Here is a 16,788-nt window from a genome sequence, read left to right as displayed (position 1 = left end):
ACTTCCAAGAGTTGCTTATATTAGCTCCACTGAAATGTGAAAAGAAGGGAGGATGTCCAAGGACAGGCTATAAAGCTGAATTACGGATATGATTAATTAAAATAAATAATTCAACATTGATTAAATCACCCTTAAAATCCCCAGTCAAAGCACCCAAACATTGAGGCCTGCATATTTTGCTATCCACTAAGTAAAACAAAACAGCAATGAAGAAAGAGGAAAAGCCCCCAAAATGATTACTTAAGTTCAACTGCCCTAGAAGTTCTTATTCAAAAAAGAACCCGTCTGGTCGCCCATATTCGAAATACTGACTGTTACTTAGCGTCACACTTTCTGGTAGTCACTGGTTCTGCGAATTTCCAGGGAGAAGGACAACCCCAGAGAAGGCGGCATAACACCGACTGTGGTATTAATAGTTACTGAAATTTTATCTCCCTTGACCACAGAAATAATCAGCTTCCGGTAACTTCTCTCTTCCTTTGCAGCCCCTACACATTAAAAAAGGCAACAAACCAAATCAGAGATCTTTGATAGACTGAGGTACAACGTGCCCGAAATAAAGCTGTCCCGCTGAAAGGCAAAAAAAAAAAAAAAGAAAGAAAGAAAAAAAAAGCCTTGTGTATGAGTTGTGTATGTGTCTTTCTGTATTGGCATGGAGATGTGTGAGCGTGTGCCCCAGTGCATGTGACTAAGTGGAGGCAGCGGTGGGGGGAATAAGGTAGAAAATTAATGCAAGCAGTCTGGTCTCTCTTCTGTCTTTCTGAAGGGTAAGCCTGGCTTCCCTTTGCTGGTCCGCTGCGTGCGGCTGGGGAAGACCCGACCCTCGTGCGCGCAGGCGGCGCGGCGGTGCCCAGGGTTAGAGCTCTCCCCTGTGACCGAAAAGATAATTAGAAATCGCACGCGCCGGAGACAGCACCGTTCCTCGCTGCGCATCAAGTCCGTAGTGATAAGTGGGTTCTCTCATCCCGCTGGCGCCCGGGCTCGGAGCCAGTAGTTTGGGGTCGAGGAGTAGGTTGGGCAGGGGGGTGTCCTAGCAGGTAATGCAGAATGAGTTACGCAGGGGCGCGGCGGCTAGGCTCGGGGTTTGGGGAGGAGAGGCGGGAACGCGGAGAGAAAATTGGGGAAGAAGTCGGACGAGGGAGGCGTGGAGTTGTCGATGGGGAAAGGGAAGGTAAAAATAAGCCCCAAAGAGGAAAGACGGAGCAGTGTCCCTTGAACCCCATCCTTACCCCCATGAGGGAGCTCGCCTAGCCTAGCCATCCCGCCCCCGCCTCCGCTGCCACGGTTGGAAGCCCCTTAGTCGAAGGAGCATCTTTTTAGAGGGCATCCCTTCAGTGGTCCCCAAGCAGGCAACGACAGCCCTTGATGTTCATCTTGCTCTTGAAATAGGCTCCAGAGTCCTGGACAGGCACCGGGTCTCCTCTGCCGCGGCCCCCACGCTCTCTCTTCCAGGCCCTTTCAAAGGCGCAGACCCCCCCCCCCCCTCCACCAAGCGCCGGCTGGGCGCGTGGAAGCGATGTTTTAAAAACCAGGAGGGAGGGTCGTGGCAGGTCGCTACCAGCATGAGAGAGGCGTTTGCGCAGAGCAATAAAAACGCCGATTAATGGGTATGTGAATTGGTTTAAATAAGATGGAGGGGGGTGAGGATGAGTGATGACTCAACTATCTTCCTGAATACTCCGAAGAGGAGGCACTGTAACTTTTCATTTCTTTTACAACGTCGCTTATTACTGTGTAGTGTCAGTTACCCTGTTAGGCATCTTTGAAACGTTGGCAACGGATGATTCTTACAGACACGTTTTCAAGCTTTGCGAGGTTTAAAGGAGATTGACAGCCAGGAACTTAGAAGTACAGTTCGAGGAGGGGAAACAGCCCGGTGCCCCCTTCTTAGGGGTGCAATAGCCTCAAGCGGATTTCCCGGCTTCTGCGGGCGCCGCACATTGTTTTATTTGTTTTGAAGGCTCAGAGTTTGAGGCTGGTCGGAGACACCCACGTGCTTCTGACTCTCATCAGCGTAATGATCGCCTTAGCCAGAGTCGTGTCTATATAAACCACAAAAACCTAATCATTAGAAATCCCAGCCTCCAAAAACCACATTTTAGGTAAAACTGCTGCTTTTTTTCTGCGCTCCTTCATCCTCTCGACCACAACTTTTTGGGGGATCCAAAGTCGCTTTTTAAACCCACATTGGGAAATAAATACATAAATAAATAGCCATTGAAACATTTTGAATATTTTATTTTGTACTTTTAATTTTTTTCCCCCGGGAGTGGTGGGGGAGAAATTAAGACCTTAGACCTAGTTTTAGATGCAGAATAGACAATAAAAGTTTGAAATTCATGGAAAACTGCTAGGGTTTTCCCCCAGCGAGGGTTTTTGCAACTTATTTTAATCATCAAGCTGACAGTTTCCAGTGCTTAAAAAAACTCATCCTTGTTCTCTAGGAACGACTAGTTTGAATATAGAAGAAAAAAGTGTCCAACACCCACTTGAGTTTCTAAAACTATTTTGACAAGTGTCCCCTCCATCCCAATTTTTTGTGTCACTTAAGTGAAAAAAAAAAAAGAAAAAGAAACACACCCAAACCCTGCAAAATCTTTTTTTTCCCTCGGGAGCCGCTCCGGCAGAGGTGGGGGGGGGTAGGGTGGGGGAAGGGTGAAGAGTGCTGAGAAGTCAGCACAGACGCTCAAGAATTTTCCTTCCTCCTCTCCTGAAGTTAAAACGAAAAATAACGACAGTCAGATCAGCCAGCGGCTCTCTGGCATCTCAGCTTCAATCTCCCTGGACCAAGAAGGGGGTTCCTTGTCCTGGGAGGAGAGGGCGAGAAGCAAGAAGACGCGACCCGGCGAGATCCCGCTAGCCCGGGGCCGCCTCTCTCGGCTTCCGAAGCTGCGCGCGGCGTCCCGGGGGCTCCTTCTCGCGGCCGGCGGGCGGCGGCAGCGGCTGCGATTCGTAGCCTCGAGATCCGTTGCCCCGAGATCCGCTGCCCGCGACTTACCTCCTGGCACCTCGAAGCGCGAGGGTCAGGGAAGCTTTGCAAGTAGCAGGAGGGAGTGGATGCGAGGAGGTGGCGGTGAGAGGGCGAGAAGAGGAGAAGGGAAAGGAAAGAGCCGGACCGGGGAGCCGGACTGGCAGCCGCCGCGGGAGGAATCTGAGTGCGCAGCCGGCGCGGGGGGAGCGACGGCCGCCGCGGAGGAGGAGGCGGCGGCGGCGGCGGCGGCGGCGCGGGCGGGCGGGCGGCGGCGCGGACGCCTGCAGCCGGGTAGCTGCGCGCGGCGCGGAGCGGCGGTGGCGGGCAGCGCGCGGCGATCCTGGCCTCGGGGCTGGACTGCTGAACCCACTGGGCTCCACCGCTGGACTCGAACTGGGAGGGGCGCCAGCGCACCCAGGACGCGGTTCCCCAGGGGGCCCCACTCCAAGTTGCTGCAGACTGAAGCCTCCCGCCTGCCCGGGCCAGACACGTCCCGGTGCCCGTTCGCAGCTGCCACCCCGGGTGTTCCAAAGGCTCCATCAAGATCTGCGCCTCTCGGGTCTCCCCAACCGCCAAGCCGATTGCTCCGCAACGCCGCCGCTGGCTCCCGTCAGACTCCGCCCGGCAGTCGGCTTCATCGAACTTGATTTCTCACCTCCTCAGCCCCATCACCTCCAGCCCCTTTTCCCCCGTCTCGCCTCCACCCCCCCAATTTCCTCCTCCTCGCCCCTCATTTCCACCCTCCTCCCCCTCCCCCGGCCACTTCGCTAACTTGTGGCTGTTGTGATGCGTATTCCCGTAGATCCGAGCACCAGCCGGCGCTTCAGCCCCCCCTCCAGCAGCCTGCAGCCCGGCAAGATGAGCGACGTGAGCCCGGTGGTGGCTGCGCAGCAGCAGCAACAACAGCAGCAGCAACAACAGCAGCAGCAGCAACAGCAGCAGCAACAGCAGGAGGCAGCGGCGGCGGCAGCTGCGGCGGCGGCGGCGGCAGCGGCGGCCGCGGTGCCCCGGTTGCGGCCGCCGCACGACAACCGCACCATGGTGGAGATCATCGCTGACCACCCGGCCGAACTCGTCCGCACCGACAGCCCCAACTTCCTGTGCTCCGTGCTGCCCTCGCACTGGCGCTGCAACAAGACCCTGCCCGTGGCCTTCAAGGTAAGAAACTGCGGCTGCCCCCGGCCCCCCCTCCCCCGCCCCCGGCTCAGCGCCGCCGGACCTGCCCGCAGGCGTCTCCGAGCCTGCGGGGACCCGGGTCCCGACCCGGGAGACCTCCAAGGCTCCGACCTGAGGGACCCCCGTCTGGCCCTCTTCCTCGGGATCCCCCAGCTGGGCTCGCCGCGTTAGTGGTCCCGCACGGATCCTTCCCTCTCCCACTTGTGCCCGCAGCCACCACCTCCGCCCGTGTCCCCTCTATCCGTTCATCACCCCTCGAGCCTCTCGGCCAAAGTCCCGACCCACTCCTCTGAGCCGATCTCCCCTCCCACAGGAATCCCCCGGTGCCCACTCTCGGAGCCGCCGCCGGGACGAGCTCCACCCCGCCCCCCACTCCACCCGGGCGAGGATCCGCGGCGTTCTCCCCTGAGACTCCCGCGCCCCGGTCCCCGGCATCCCGGCCCAGCCCGTACTGCGGGCCGCTGCGCCGCCCCTTCTCGGGATTCCGCGGGCTCCTACCCTCTCCTCCCCTCCCACCCAAACGCCCTTCGCCCGTCTCGGCGCCCCCTTCTCTGACCGGCTTGCGCCTTGGCTGTCCCGGCCTCTCCCGGGCTCGGGGGCCAGTGTTCGTGGGGTGCCGGCGCCGGGCGTTCGCGCCCGGGGCGGGGCGCCGGGTGCCGGTTGCTGGCGGCGGCGCGTGGGCCGCATTACGGGTGTCCGAGAGGGTCCGGGCAAATTTAGGGACTCGAGGAGCAAGTGATGGGAAGGCGGGACGGGGGCGTCCTCAGCCTGCAGACCCGCGCCGATTCCCGCTACGGAGGAAGGCGGGGCCGCCGGGGTCGCCGCGCGCCCGGAGGCGGGGGAGCCCGGGAGTCCTGGGAGCCAGACCCTCGAATGCGAGGCGGCGCGGGACAGTGGAGGGGCGGGGGCTCGCCGCGCCGCGAGGCTGAAGGGAAACCTGCGAAATGCCTTCGGTTCGTCCGCCTTGAAAACTGAGGTGACACTGTGAGATTTGCCTTATTCTTTCTTTTAAGGACTCAGACCCCAAAGGTCCCTCCCGCTTCTGAAAGGTCGTGGGAGGCTCGGGTCAGCGACCTGGGCGCCGAGGCAGTGACCACCCCCCTAGGCTGTAGAGACCCCCCCGCGCGTCCCTCAGCGGCCTCCTCGGTCCGCCTGGCCCGTTAGTTTGAGGGCGGATGTCAGCAGCCGGAGTCGCGGGCAGCGGCTCGGCAGGTTGAGGGTTTGAGGGTCCGGAGTCTCTGTGATGCAGTTGGGGTCCCCCAGCCCCTGGCAGCCCTCGCCCCCTCTCAGAGCGCCCCGGGTTGCTGGAGAGACAGGGTACCCAAGCCCTTCCTCCTCGAGGGATTAGGCGCTTGGGATGGAGGGGGCGGTGAGCCAGACGCGGAGGAGAGGGCTCGCAGAAAGATGCTTCCGGTCCAGTCTAGCCTCTGAACCCGCGAAGGTGGACCTGGGTCCCATGGGTTCTGGGATTGTGGAGAGCAGGGTAAACCAGGTCTTGGGGTTGGGTGGAGGGGGGGAGGGAGGAATCCCGCCAGTTCCTCCCTTGTGGACCCTGGGGCCAAACTCCCACGGGCCACTGGCAGTTCCCTGTTGTTGACCACCCCCCTGCGCCATGCACCAATTCAGATTCCGTGTGTGGGTGGGGTGGAAGGAAAGAGGAGTCCAGGTCAGTTAGAGCTGGTTATCTCGCTAGGTCTTCTATCACAGCAGGAATCAGAATGAATTATTATGGAAAGGGGATGTTGCATTCTGGGGCAAGTTTCATTTTGCACTTGGCTCAAGAAACGTGTGTGTGTGTTAACCGTCCCATTTCTCCTTTTATAAACCACCCATTTTGTAGGTTAAGCGTTCCTTCCTTGAAATACGGAAAGCTCAGAAAATAGGTGAATCGTAGAAATGTGGATTGTCACATTTGAGAGAGATCTTTTACAATTCATCGTCCAAGGGTCCAGAATTTTCTAATTAGGCTTATGTGAGAGTGGAAATTTGTTCCCACCTACCTTTCCCTCCTCCCTAAATCCCCTCAAAACACAAACAAAAAGCCCTGGATGAAAACAGCAAATAATAAAAATAAATAGATATTATATATGTAAAATGCCAGAAGTCAGGATATGAAAAAATGAAGGCTCTAGACGTTTGATATTCTGCATTCCGTTAGTTTTGCTAAACATGGTTTTAAGGTATAAATGTCTTGAACTATACTCTTGGATTTATGGTGCTGAATTGATTCTGAGCATGAATACTTTGACTAGAAAGGCTCTTTTTGGCACAAAGATAGAATGCAATTTAGTTTGAGCTGTTCTCAGATGTTTTGGCTATCTTTTCTCATTACCACCCTTTTAAAATTATTTTGAAAATAAATTGCTTTCTCTGTTATTCATCATACTTATTTTTAATTATAGAGTAATTTTACTTTTAACCAGTAAACAAAACCATAGATAACACATGGCCATATTAAATTGAATGTTTTAATTTGTATTAACTGAAAGATAAATTGAATTAACATACATCTTGACTTTCATGTTTTCCCACCTCCCTAAACTTGTGTTTAACAAAATTCAAATAGTGGCGGACAGCTGACATCCACTCAATATAGAAGTTTTGTCTCTATTGAAAAAAGATGTGTAGATACTCGGAACATCCAGATTTTGACAATATTTTTGTTTGTTTTCATCTGAATGTTAGTAAAATCAACCTCTTTTTACCTTACTTTCGAGATAAAAGCCTGTGAGCGGTAGACTTTCTAGACTCTTGCAACATAATCAAATACATCTGCAAAGAAGAAGTAATATGAAGAAGTCTCAGTTTTAAAAGTGGTGACAGCAATTTGGCTATCATATTCAGAGCTATGTACAAAGTAAATTATAGTGTTGTTGGGTAGATAGCAGACAGGTAAATGTATTTAATATAGAACTTAATTGTTGAGAAGTCTGGTATTCAAATCAATATAATATTTATTGAGCCCATATTTTATGCCTGTGACACTGAGCTCTGCAAAGTAGAAGATCAGAAATGAATTCAGTAGACTGTGTTTTGATATGTTAACTTAAAACAGTGCTTCAAAATGATATTGGTGGTGTATTGCATTAAGACATGTCATGTACTAGCGTTGCTCATCTGATCGTGTTTTGGAATTATACGAGAGTACTTAATTCATTTATACGCTGACGTGAAAAAGGGCAAAAACAACTTGTATGCTTTAAACTACACCAAGTTGTTTATTACGTTATATTTTTAACAAAGTTCTGCAGTTTTGAAATGTTCAGTCCTCCCAGGTGTCAAGGAAATGGAAATAAATATTTTTAACGTTTTTCTCAGGTGTATGTCACTGAAAGCTTAAAATAGTTAAGGCATACTATTAGAGGATCCCAGGCCCTTTCTGTCTTGGGTAGCTGCAGTGATGAGAAAGCGATATGCAAATTCATTGCATTAGTTAATGGTCAGGTAGAAACAGTGGGGAGAACGTGTTAGCCCTGTAGCCAGTAGCACCCTTGTAAGTTAGGAGTCTGTCAGCATTTTCATCCTGAAGCTTGGTGTTCAGGGTTCGTAGCTCAGTTGCTTTAAATAGCTTCAAGCTGAAACACTATGTAGAAATTTTAAGTCCAGATGTGTATTTTAAAGTTAAAAGTAGTGTAAGACTATTGCACTGCTTTTAGTGAACACTGCTCTGTATATTTACCAGGATCATATGTTTTTCTGGCAGTGTTAAAGAAAGAAAACACATTTTTTGATATATGATCTATTGCTCATAGTTAATTCTGCATGTTTAATAATACCTTTCAGTATTTGTCACAAGTAGGGTTTCAAAATGATGGAGCAATTTCTATTTGAAAATAATTTTTTGACATCATTGGCCATTTTTCTCTTCATAAGCAAATATGTAGCTAATACCTATTTGACATAGTGAGTTGTATTTTCCTTACGTAATTAGCGATCAGATTTTATGTTTGTGTCATTTTAATGTAATTATACCTAAACAAAGAAAACAGGTTATTAAGCCTGTTAAAACTTTGCTAAACCTACTCTGAGTTGCTGTGCAAAACTATGTACATCATAATAGATCTCAAGTTGTTTGAAGACAGACTTATTTTTGTGTTATGCCTTTAGATGCAAGAAAAATTATTTAAAATTCAAAATTTTAGGATTGAGTAAATATAAAACTTACTGGTAAGACAATGGAAACAAATAGTTTTAGATGGAAAATAAATAAACAAAAAATTTAAAAAACTTATATTTGAAAACAGGCATGGTAAAATGTCATTAATTATTTTTGCCCCTTTGGGATTGCTGTTTTTATCTTTTTAGAAGTCCAGAATATCCATTGTTAGATGCTCTAAATTGGTTTGATGCATGGCTTGTGAATTTCTGGCTTAAACTGAAATAATGCCCATCAAATTTCTCTGACATATAGTATAAAAATTAAGAAATGCTATTTTATATTTACTCTTCTCTGTACAGTTCAATCAGGTTTTTCTAAGTTCTAGGTTAGAGTCTAAAAGTAACTAATATTTGTGAAACTTTGTGATAGTTTATTTAAAGTTATCTTTACATAATTACCATAGGAATAAAACTTTTCCTTTTTGCAATTACTCCCTGACCTTTCTTTTTATTCCAAAGATAGATTTGGTCAGATTCTATCTTGAAAAATAATTGTATTTCAATTTTGCTGCAAGTACAATGTGCCCAAGTGATATTGGTCTTTAAGAGTAATTGATTAGTGAAGACTTGACTTCTGTCTATGGAAATGTCATAAGCAATTTAAATTTCCATATAATAAGACCACAAAAACAATTTTAAGGGCCTGAGTTAATTCTCTATTGCTCCGGTTTCAGAGTAGCTCACAGATTTAGTCAGAGGAAGCCTCATAAAAATTTTCAATAGTGTTTTTAGAGTTAAATATCCTTTTACTTTATTTTTCACAAGCTCTGTATCATGTGATTTAAATGCTAGTTATCGTGAGGTGCGCTAAATAAAGGAACTTCTTTCTCTGTTCTGAAATGTCAGGACACAAAATTACTTCCCTCTTCCCCATGAAGTTTCTTGAATTGGTAGATTTTATATTTGAAAAACACCTAGAAAAGTAACTGTTAAAGTTTCATCACAAGTTATTCTTTGCAGAACAGAACTTTTGTATTGGGTGGTGTGCAAACAAAATTTTGAGTGCTAAACTAACTAATTAAAAAGTGATTTTTGAGTGCTGTCTACCCCTTAAAATGTTTTGCATTGCTTGGGTTTGGTGCAGATGAAATGTGTAAAAATTTCTTGATTCTTTTGGTTTTCTTTTAGATAAACACAGTTGAGTATCTCCAAGGGAAACTTTTTAGCTTCAGAGATCTACTTCTTTTTTTTTTTTTTTTAAATCCTCAAACATATAATTATACTTGTGATTGATATAAAGTCAAATATATTCTCTGTATCTCCCTTTTTTTCCTCAGAAAAACATTAGTCAATCTGATTTGGTAGAGTGAATAGCAGGAAAAAAAAAAAAAAACAACCCAATAGATTTAGCTACTAAAATAGAATTCAGCCAAAACAGGAAAAGTTATCACTATATCTTGTTAGTTAGCACTTTTTTTCCAGGCCAAGTTGTAAGCCTCATAGAAGACTCACACAATTTGTGATGACCTATATGTTTTGTTATTAAATGTGATACATAAAACATACCATTATTTAATATAGCCATTATTATACTGCTTAAGCAAAGAAAAATGGATTTATGTATTTCACTCTTAGGGATCTTTTCTTTCATATTTTCCCATATTGAATCAATTTTCCTTTTCTTCTAACTAAAAAAAAAAATCCATTATATTAAAAATATGCAGTAAAATAATAATGTCCCAGAGCTCTAAAAAACCTTTATATTGGGGCAGATTTCTTCACTTTTTTTCCGAAAATTTTGCCAGCCTGGAGTGAAACCCATCAGCAGTCCTATATCTCTCAACAACACCAAAAAACATCTCAGGACATGAAGTAAAGAATTACATATTGAATTGAACCCTTTAAGGATGCTTATAAGGAAAAGCCTGTGTTTAGCACACAGCCGACTTGGAACAGAAGTTAGCCTGCTCATCTTACTAAAAGCACATCATTATAATTATACTCTATACTTATGGTATATCTTCTACATTTTACAGACTTTAAAAAAATTATCTCCAATTTATATTGGAAAACTGTAGTTTCAGGAGATGAAGTTACTTGCGATCATGGCAGAGGGGTAATAGAGGTGGGGGGAAAGACGAGGGTCTCTTGATTTTTGGTGCATTAATTCTCTTCTAAAGAGTTCAACTTTTCTGCCTTCATTAATACACTTACTGGTTCCATATTTACTTTGACATAGAAAGCCACACAGCAGGTGTTAAAACACAATATGCTGAGTGTAAAAAATGTCAAGCATTCAAATGAATACTGGCAAACACAGTTATTTCAGTATTTTTCAGATGTGCACATTTTGGCCTTGTGAATTTGAAAAGTTGATGAGTACTTTGCCCCCGTCAGGGGTACAGCATTCCCTGGGTTCAGTAGCTGCTTGAGGCACTAGATCAAGTATGCAGGAAGGAAGTCATGCTCTCATGGGATTTACCCTTGACCTGGGAGACTTCTCAGATTGAATAGAGTAACCGTATATTCCGGGTAAAGGACAGTGGGCATGATTCCCTCTCCTCTGGGATGGAAAAAGTTGTCAGAAAACTAGTTTGGAGCAAGGGCATATTGCCTCTAGCTGGGAGTGCTGACTCAAACTTTAACTGGTTCTCTCACGGACTGTTGGCGGTGGGACATGATGCTCTTTATGGAGCTGTTTCATTTATTCATTTCAAAAATATTTATCAAACACTTACTCTGTGCCAGGCACTGCTTTGGGAGCTGAGCATAGAGTGGTGAACAAGGCAGATGAAGGCCCCTGCCTCTTGTAATTTCTAGTCTCAAATAATCTGGGCCGCTAGAGAGAGTCTCTTAGCTTTGGGCTAGCATATCAAAGGGAGTAAGATGGTCATTCCTATATGTACATTGAAATGAGGATTATTTGAGTACAATGGGATACTATAGAAGTGGGTTCTATAATTTGAGGACAGCTTTAAGATTTTAAACCAAAAGGAGGCATGGATTTCCTTGGTGGCTCAGATGGTAAAGTGTCTGCCTACAATGTGGGACACCCGGGTTCAAGATCTGAGTCAGGAAGATCCTCTGGAGAAGGAAATGGCACCCCACTCCAGTACTCTTGCCTGGAAAATCCCATGGATGGAAGAGCCTGGTATGCTACAGTCCACGGGGTCGCAAAGAGTCGGACACGACTGAGTGACTTCACTTTAAAGGAGGCATAGAACTGAGAAACAGCCTAAAAGAACAGTAAAGGTGAAAAAAATATTGACATTTTTTTTTTGCTTTTTGTTTGTTGAGTTGTTTCCCTGGCTGGAGCCAAGGGCAGAGTGGAGGGGTGTTGGAGCAGGCTTCCTCGGTGGGGGAAAGGAAGTTCTAAAGTATAGTGATCATGTCTGTTTCATCATGCTGTAAGAAATCTGCTTTAATGAGAGTTATGTACGAATTGTATTGGGGGCACGGAATTAAATGCTTTGGTTTGCTTTATGGACATCTTGATAAAAGAGGGAGGAACAGAAGGGTGAGGGTAATATTTGCCAGACGGCAAGCACACATGGGTATTGTCATTGGAGGGTGGTGGGGTTACTGTAGTTGGAGCCATGGGTTAGTCACCGCAAGGGCATCTGGAAGTGGAATGAGCAAGAGATGGAAATCATCTGAATATTATAGGATCCTGGAAGTTAGCTGCGAGAAAGGATATTATTAAGAGGCAGGCCCTTGGTAATAGGTTTAAGAATAGTGTGTTTTATGTACGACAGCAAAGACTCTGCACCGACAGTCCCTTCCGGGCTCCATGTTAATCAGAGGCACCTATCTGCAAGTTAGCTGACCCTGGTTAAAAGTGTGTTCCCTGGCAGCAGTGAAAAATGTTTATTAGCCTCAAAGGCTGATTATTCTGGATCCTGACTTCCCGAGTTAGTCGGCTGCAGGTTAACTGCTGAAGATTAAGGAGGCAAGTGTGACATTCCAAGATGGCAGATAGGATGAGACAGAAGTTTGGCTAAAGGTGCATTTTCTGTCTGTACCACTCATGTGTCAGTGATCATTTTCAGCTGGTTACATGTCTTTATTCCTGTACCTAGACTTTAAGCTCATGATGGCTTTGTATATTCCACTGGGTCCCACTCCAGAGTGGGCACTCTGTCATGATTTGCAGTGTGATTGAATGCTGAATATCTAGCTCAGAGTAAGTTGATGAAATGTAGTTCTGGATACCATACCACATTTAGACTTCCCTGTAATCAGGAACTGTAAGGTTTCCCCTAAATGTCTTATCCCATAGAGCTGACCACACTTCCTTTTTTTTGGGGGGGGTGGGTGGGGGGGTGGGGGCTGTGATCTGGCTGAGACCACACCTCAGGGAGCTCCAGGCTGCAGACAGGCAGTGCCTTAATACATATGATGCAGTCTGCACATGGGCCGTCAGCTTTCCTTCTGTGGTATAATTCCTATGGACAACTTAACATGGGGATTTAATAAAAATGTACATATATTCTGTGAAGAGTCCAACAACAAATGAAGGAAGCTTTTGCATGCCTTTGAAATGGGTGGGCCCTGAAACGTTGGTCTGTTTGAAGTGGCATCCGAACCCGTATGCAGATGCCTCCGTCCTGTCTGCCATTCCTGGACTAGAGCACTAAGTCCTGATACAGTGCATCCTTTATGATGAGACTATATTCTCAGTTCTTCAGCTTTTCTGAGATGCCATTATTGCTGCTATCTTTCCTGTTTTATGTAGGTGGTAGCCCTTGGAGAGGTACCAGATGGGACTGTGGTTACTGTCATGGCGGGTAACGATGAAAATTATTCTGCTGAGCTCCGAAATGCCTCTGCTGTTATGAAAAACCAAGTAGCCAGGTTCAACGATCTGAGATTTGTCGGCCGGAGTGGAAGAGGTAGGTCTCTGGTTTTTCATACGGATAATGGAATAAACACTTTAGGATCCTCTGATGAAATGTAGGCTAAGTCTGTATACAAATCAGCACCTTCTACCGAATAGAATTACTGAAAGTTTTCTTTAAATACGTCCAGATGAGGTTGAGTGTTTTAGTGAGTACTCAGGCCTTTTTCATTTGTTTTATGATATTGAAAATTCAAACAATGTTTTCAGAAGGACCAGTTCCTAATTTCACAGGGTGTGAGCATATGAGGTGGAAGGAAGAACAGTTGGAGATTCAAGTTCTGAGTTATGAGGAGCCAAATAACTGAGTACATTCAGTGGCAAAGGGCAAAGAAAAGGGAGTGCATTGGATCAATTTCCTGGTAATATCAATTTTGCTCTAAGTTGTAGCAAGGACAGCTAGCATAATGCTCTTCACTTGTCACATATGTTACCTCTGTAGGATTTAATTTACTCCTATAGGAACTTATTTAAAAATCATAGGCTTTTATAGAAGGCTTTTCATTTGAATAAGTGAATAATGTATTACTTATGTTAGAATGACTATGTGGAATTGCCTAGACAGATGAATGATTGGGACTCTAAATATTTCCACATTATTTAAGACTTTCCACCATCCATACCCCCCATTCAAATATTAGGAATCCTTAAAAAGATCATAAAAGAGAAAATAATCCTTTTTAGGGTTTTCGTAGCTGTTTCATAAATGCGGTTAATATTTTTTTTAAAAAGTCTCAAAGAAAACCAGTATTTTGGCTTTTATTTACTTATTCTATGGCAAGACTTTTAATCATCATTCATTAGAAGTTTTATGTTCATTTACTGATTGATTGAATCTGACATTTCCATTTTAAGTATTTTGATGAGAAGAGGGAAAATAGACCACTTTAGGACTGGAGTGAAATAAATTATAAATAAATTATAAAGACCTGTGGAATGACTTCAACCCAGGTTTGTGTTAGGAAATGAGAAGCATCAATTTTTAAACCATGTCCAATAATTGCCCTTTAGTTTGGATCAGATGTCAAATTATTACCATTGTAAAAACTTGATAAGGGAAATTCATGCAAGACTGTTTCCGGTGAGTAGTTTTAGTTTACTTTCTAGGAACAGGGCCAAGAAGTTGTACTTTTTAACTTAAAAAAAAAATGATGCATGCTAATGAGATACTGTCACTGAAGATTTGAAATAAAATGAGAGCCTCTGGTAGAATCAAAACTCAAGGGGTTATCTCTGCATCAGGTATAGTTCACTTTCATTAAAAGAAAAAGAAAGATACATCTTAGTCTCACTCTTGACTGATTAGGTGTAAAGTGTTTATGAGTGTGTATTCATTTTTCCCCGCAGTTACTGTGTAGGCCCACTGTACAATTCAAATTTCTTTTTTTCTAGTAAGAATCAAGAGAAATTTGAACATGATGTATCTTCTGAACCTGTATCTTCTGAAGGGCATCTTTCTTCTAATGTAATATTACTTTGTTAAATTTTAGTATTTAAAAGACCAGGCGCTATACATCATTTTATAGACACAAACGAGTTTTCATTTATCTTGCTTTTGTATGATATGGATGCTGCATAACTTTTCTCTGATCAGTTTGAGTAGAAACTATGGCAAAGTGATAGTGTACTTTGTAAACCCTCAACATATTTATTTAAGAAACTTCAAAGAGAAACAAAGGGTGTGCACTGTTTTACTATATTGGCTTTCTGAGTTTTGGCTGGTTTCCCAAATAGCAATTTTTATATTTAAAAAAAAAAAGACAGACTTAACTGCTTGCAGACTTTTCACGCATGGAAGATGAAGAAAGCTTCTTTTGATGAAGTGTAATTATGTCCAAACAGAGCTGACCCCCTCCCCCTATATTTCTTATGATCTTAACTGAAGAAAGTAGGATTTTTCCTTTGAAGCAGCCGGGACTTGGTGGAGGATCTGAAATGCCACAGTCTGCTGCCAGAGGCAGGATGGAGAAATTGGTCCAGACTTGTCTTCGAGACTTAGATTGGGGGTGGGGGGAGTGAGTGGAAAGAGAAAGAAAAATTGATGTATCACTAATAATAGATTTTTAAATCAGGGCATTAATATTATATGAAAGGAAACAGTAATATCAAGCTGAAATGAAGAGGGGAAAAAGGACAGAGAATATTGATGAGATACTACCCTTTGAAAAAAAAAAATGGGTCAGTTCTTCAGTGGCAGGAAACCCTTTAACCTGCCTGTGTACCTGACCTGCTTCTAACAGTCCCTTTCCAGCTTCCTCTTTGATTTTCACACTTCTATATTTCTCTCAAGTTTTTAAGTCTGGGTCAACAAGATGCTGCCATTGTATCTTCTGCCCAGCTATTTACATTTTCTATTTTCAGTAGCATTAAAAAATGAAAAAAAACAGCAAGTTCCTCAAATGCTACATTTTTTCATGGGTAGAAAGATACACTCTCAGGAATTAAAAAAACAGTTTTCGATTTGTAAAGCAGTAACATTGCTACTTACTCTGGCCTTATGGGTTATCTGAGGACCACAGCTTTTGGAAGTGCTTTGGAATACGAGTAGAGCTTCGGTGAAACTTGCATTCAGTGGAGAGTGGCTTACATTTTTAAATTGTCTTTTCTCTTTTTCTTCTTTATATGTTAAGCCAAGTATTGAAAGTGACTTTGGTCTTTAAGTTTTCTTGGTGTGCTTCCTCACTTTTGACGTCAAGCGAGTTGCTTGTAATTTACAAGCACTTCTAAACACCTGTAGTGTGCAGAGCGTGGTACTTTGTCAATTCCGGATACAATCTGTGCTTATAGTCTTAACTTTCCCCACTATTTCTGACAGCCCCTCGGGCTAGGTTAGAATTGCCTTTCAATGACAGGTCCTATGTGTATCTCAGAAAATATATGACTTGAGGACATATTGCAGAACTAGTTCCTAGATAAAGCTAAGGATGCTACAATTAGGTGTCTAACGAGTGCTAGCTCCCTAAGTAAGAGCTTGCATTTTTTTTATCACTTATGGAGAGTAATAAACAATGGGATTTGGAAAAGTTTTTTTTTTTTATTTAAGGAAGTAAGTCACAAATACTCATATAAACATTTGACTTCAGAAATGTATCACTGTTTATAGGGACGAGAGCAAATGACCTAGTTGGATGATAGTTTTTGGAACCGTTAGGTTCGTGTTCCTTCTGAAGGGGCAGTAAGAAGTGGGAGGAACCTCCTTGTCTTTTGTTTTAGTTGTTAAAGTACATCTTGATTCTTAGGATTTGATTTTAGAAGACTTCAATCAGACTTTCATATTGGTTTCCTTTCTCTCAGACCCAACTCTTTTTAAAATGAAGTCTTTATAGAAAATCGGTTCTGTTGTGAACATTGGATGGTGAGTTTTGTATTTCACCTTCTTTTGTTCCTATGTGAGGTGTTTCTATGAATTTGGAGAAGCATCAATGCATTTTAATATCCAGAGTACGTTGTGAAAGTCTCAAACAGCAATATTCTCAGAAATGGTTTAGGTAAATTCATGGGCACTGTCTCTTGCGGTTATTAAGAGTCATTAAAGACAATTGACGGAGAAGGCGACGGCACCCCACTCCAGCACTCTTGCCTGGAAAATCCTATGGACGGAGGAGCCTGGTAGGCTCCAGTCGATGGGGTCGCTAAGAGTCGGGCA

General features: G+C 44.4%; 1 protein-coding gene across 7 annotated transcripts in view; it reads left to right on the top strand.

The window, feature by feature from the left end:
- RUNX2 (RUNX family transcription factor 2) overlaps positions 1-16,788 on the top strand; it is a 232,353-nt gene that overhangs the window by 91,200 nt on the left and 124,365 nt on the right. For 5 of the 7 annotated variants that reach the window (XM_070361254.1, XM_070361252.1, XM_070361249.1 and 2 more), the window contains exons 3-4: positions 3,774-4,129; positions 12,981-13,137. In XM_070361254.1, the coding sequence (XP_070217355.1) occupies positions 3,774-4,129; positions 12,981-13,137 (513 nt within the window). Of the gene's footprint in view, positions 1-3,613; positions 4,130-12,980; positions 13,138-16,788 lie in introns of those variants that run through there. The other 2 variants (XM_070361255.1, XM_070361253.1) reach the window with 1 other exon arrangement.

This window comes from Bos mutus, chromosome 23, assembly GCF_027580195.1.
Source record: "Bos mutus isolate GX-2022 chromosome 23, NWIPB_WYAK_1.1, whole genome shotgun sequence".
Classification (NCBI taxonomy): Eukaryota; Metazoa; Chordata; class Mammalia; order Artiodactyla; family Bovidae; genus Bos; species Bos mutus.
The sequence above is the reverse complement of the archived record's forward strand: the minus strand, read 5'-3'. Positions and strand labels throughout refer to the sequence as shown.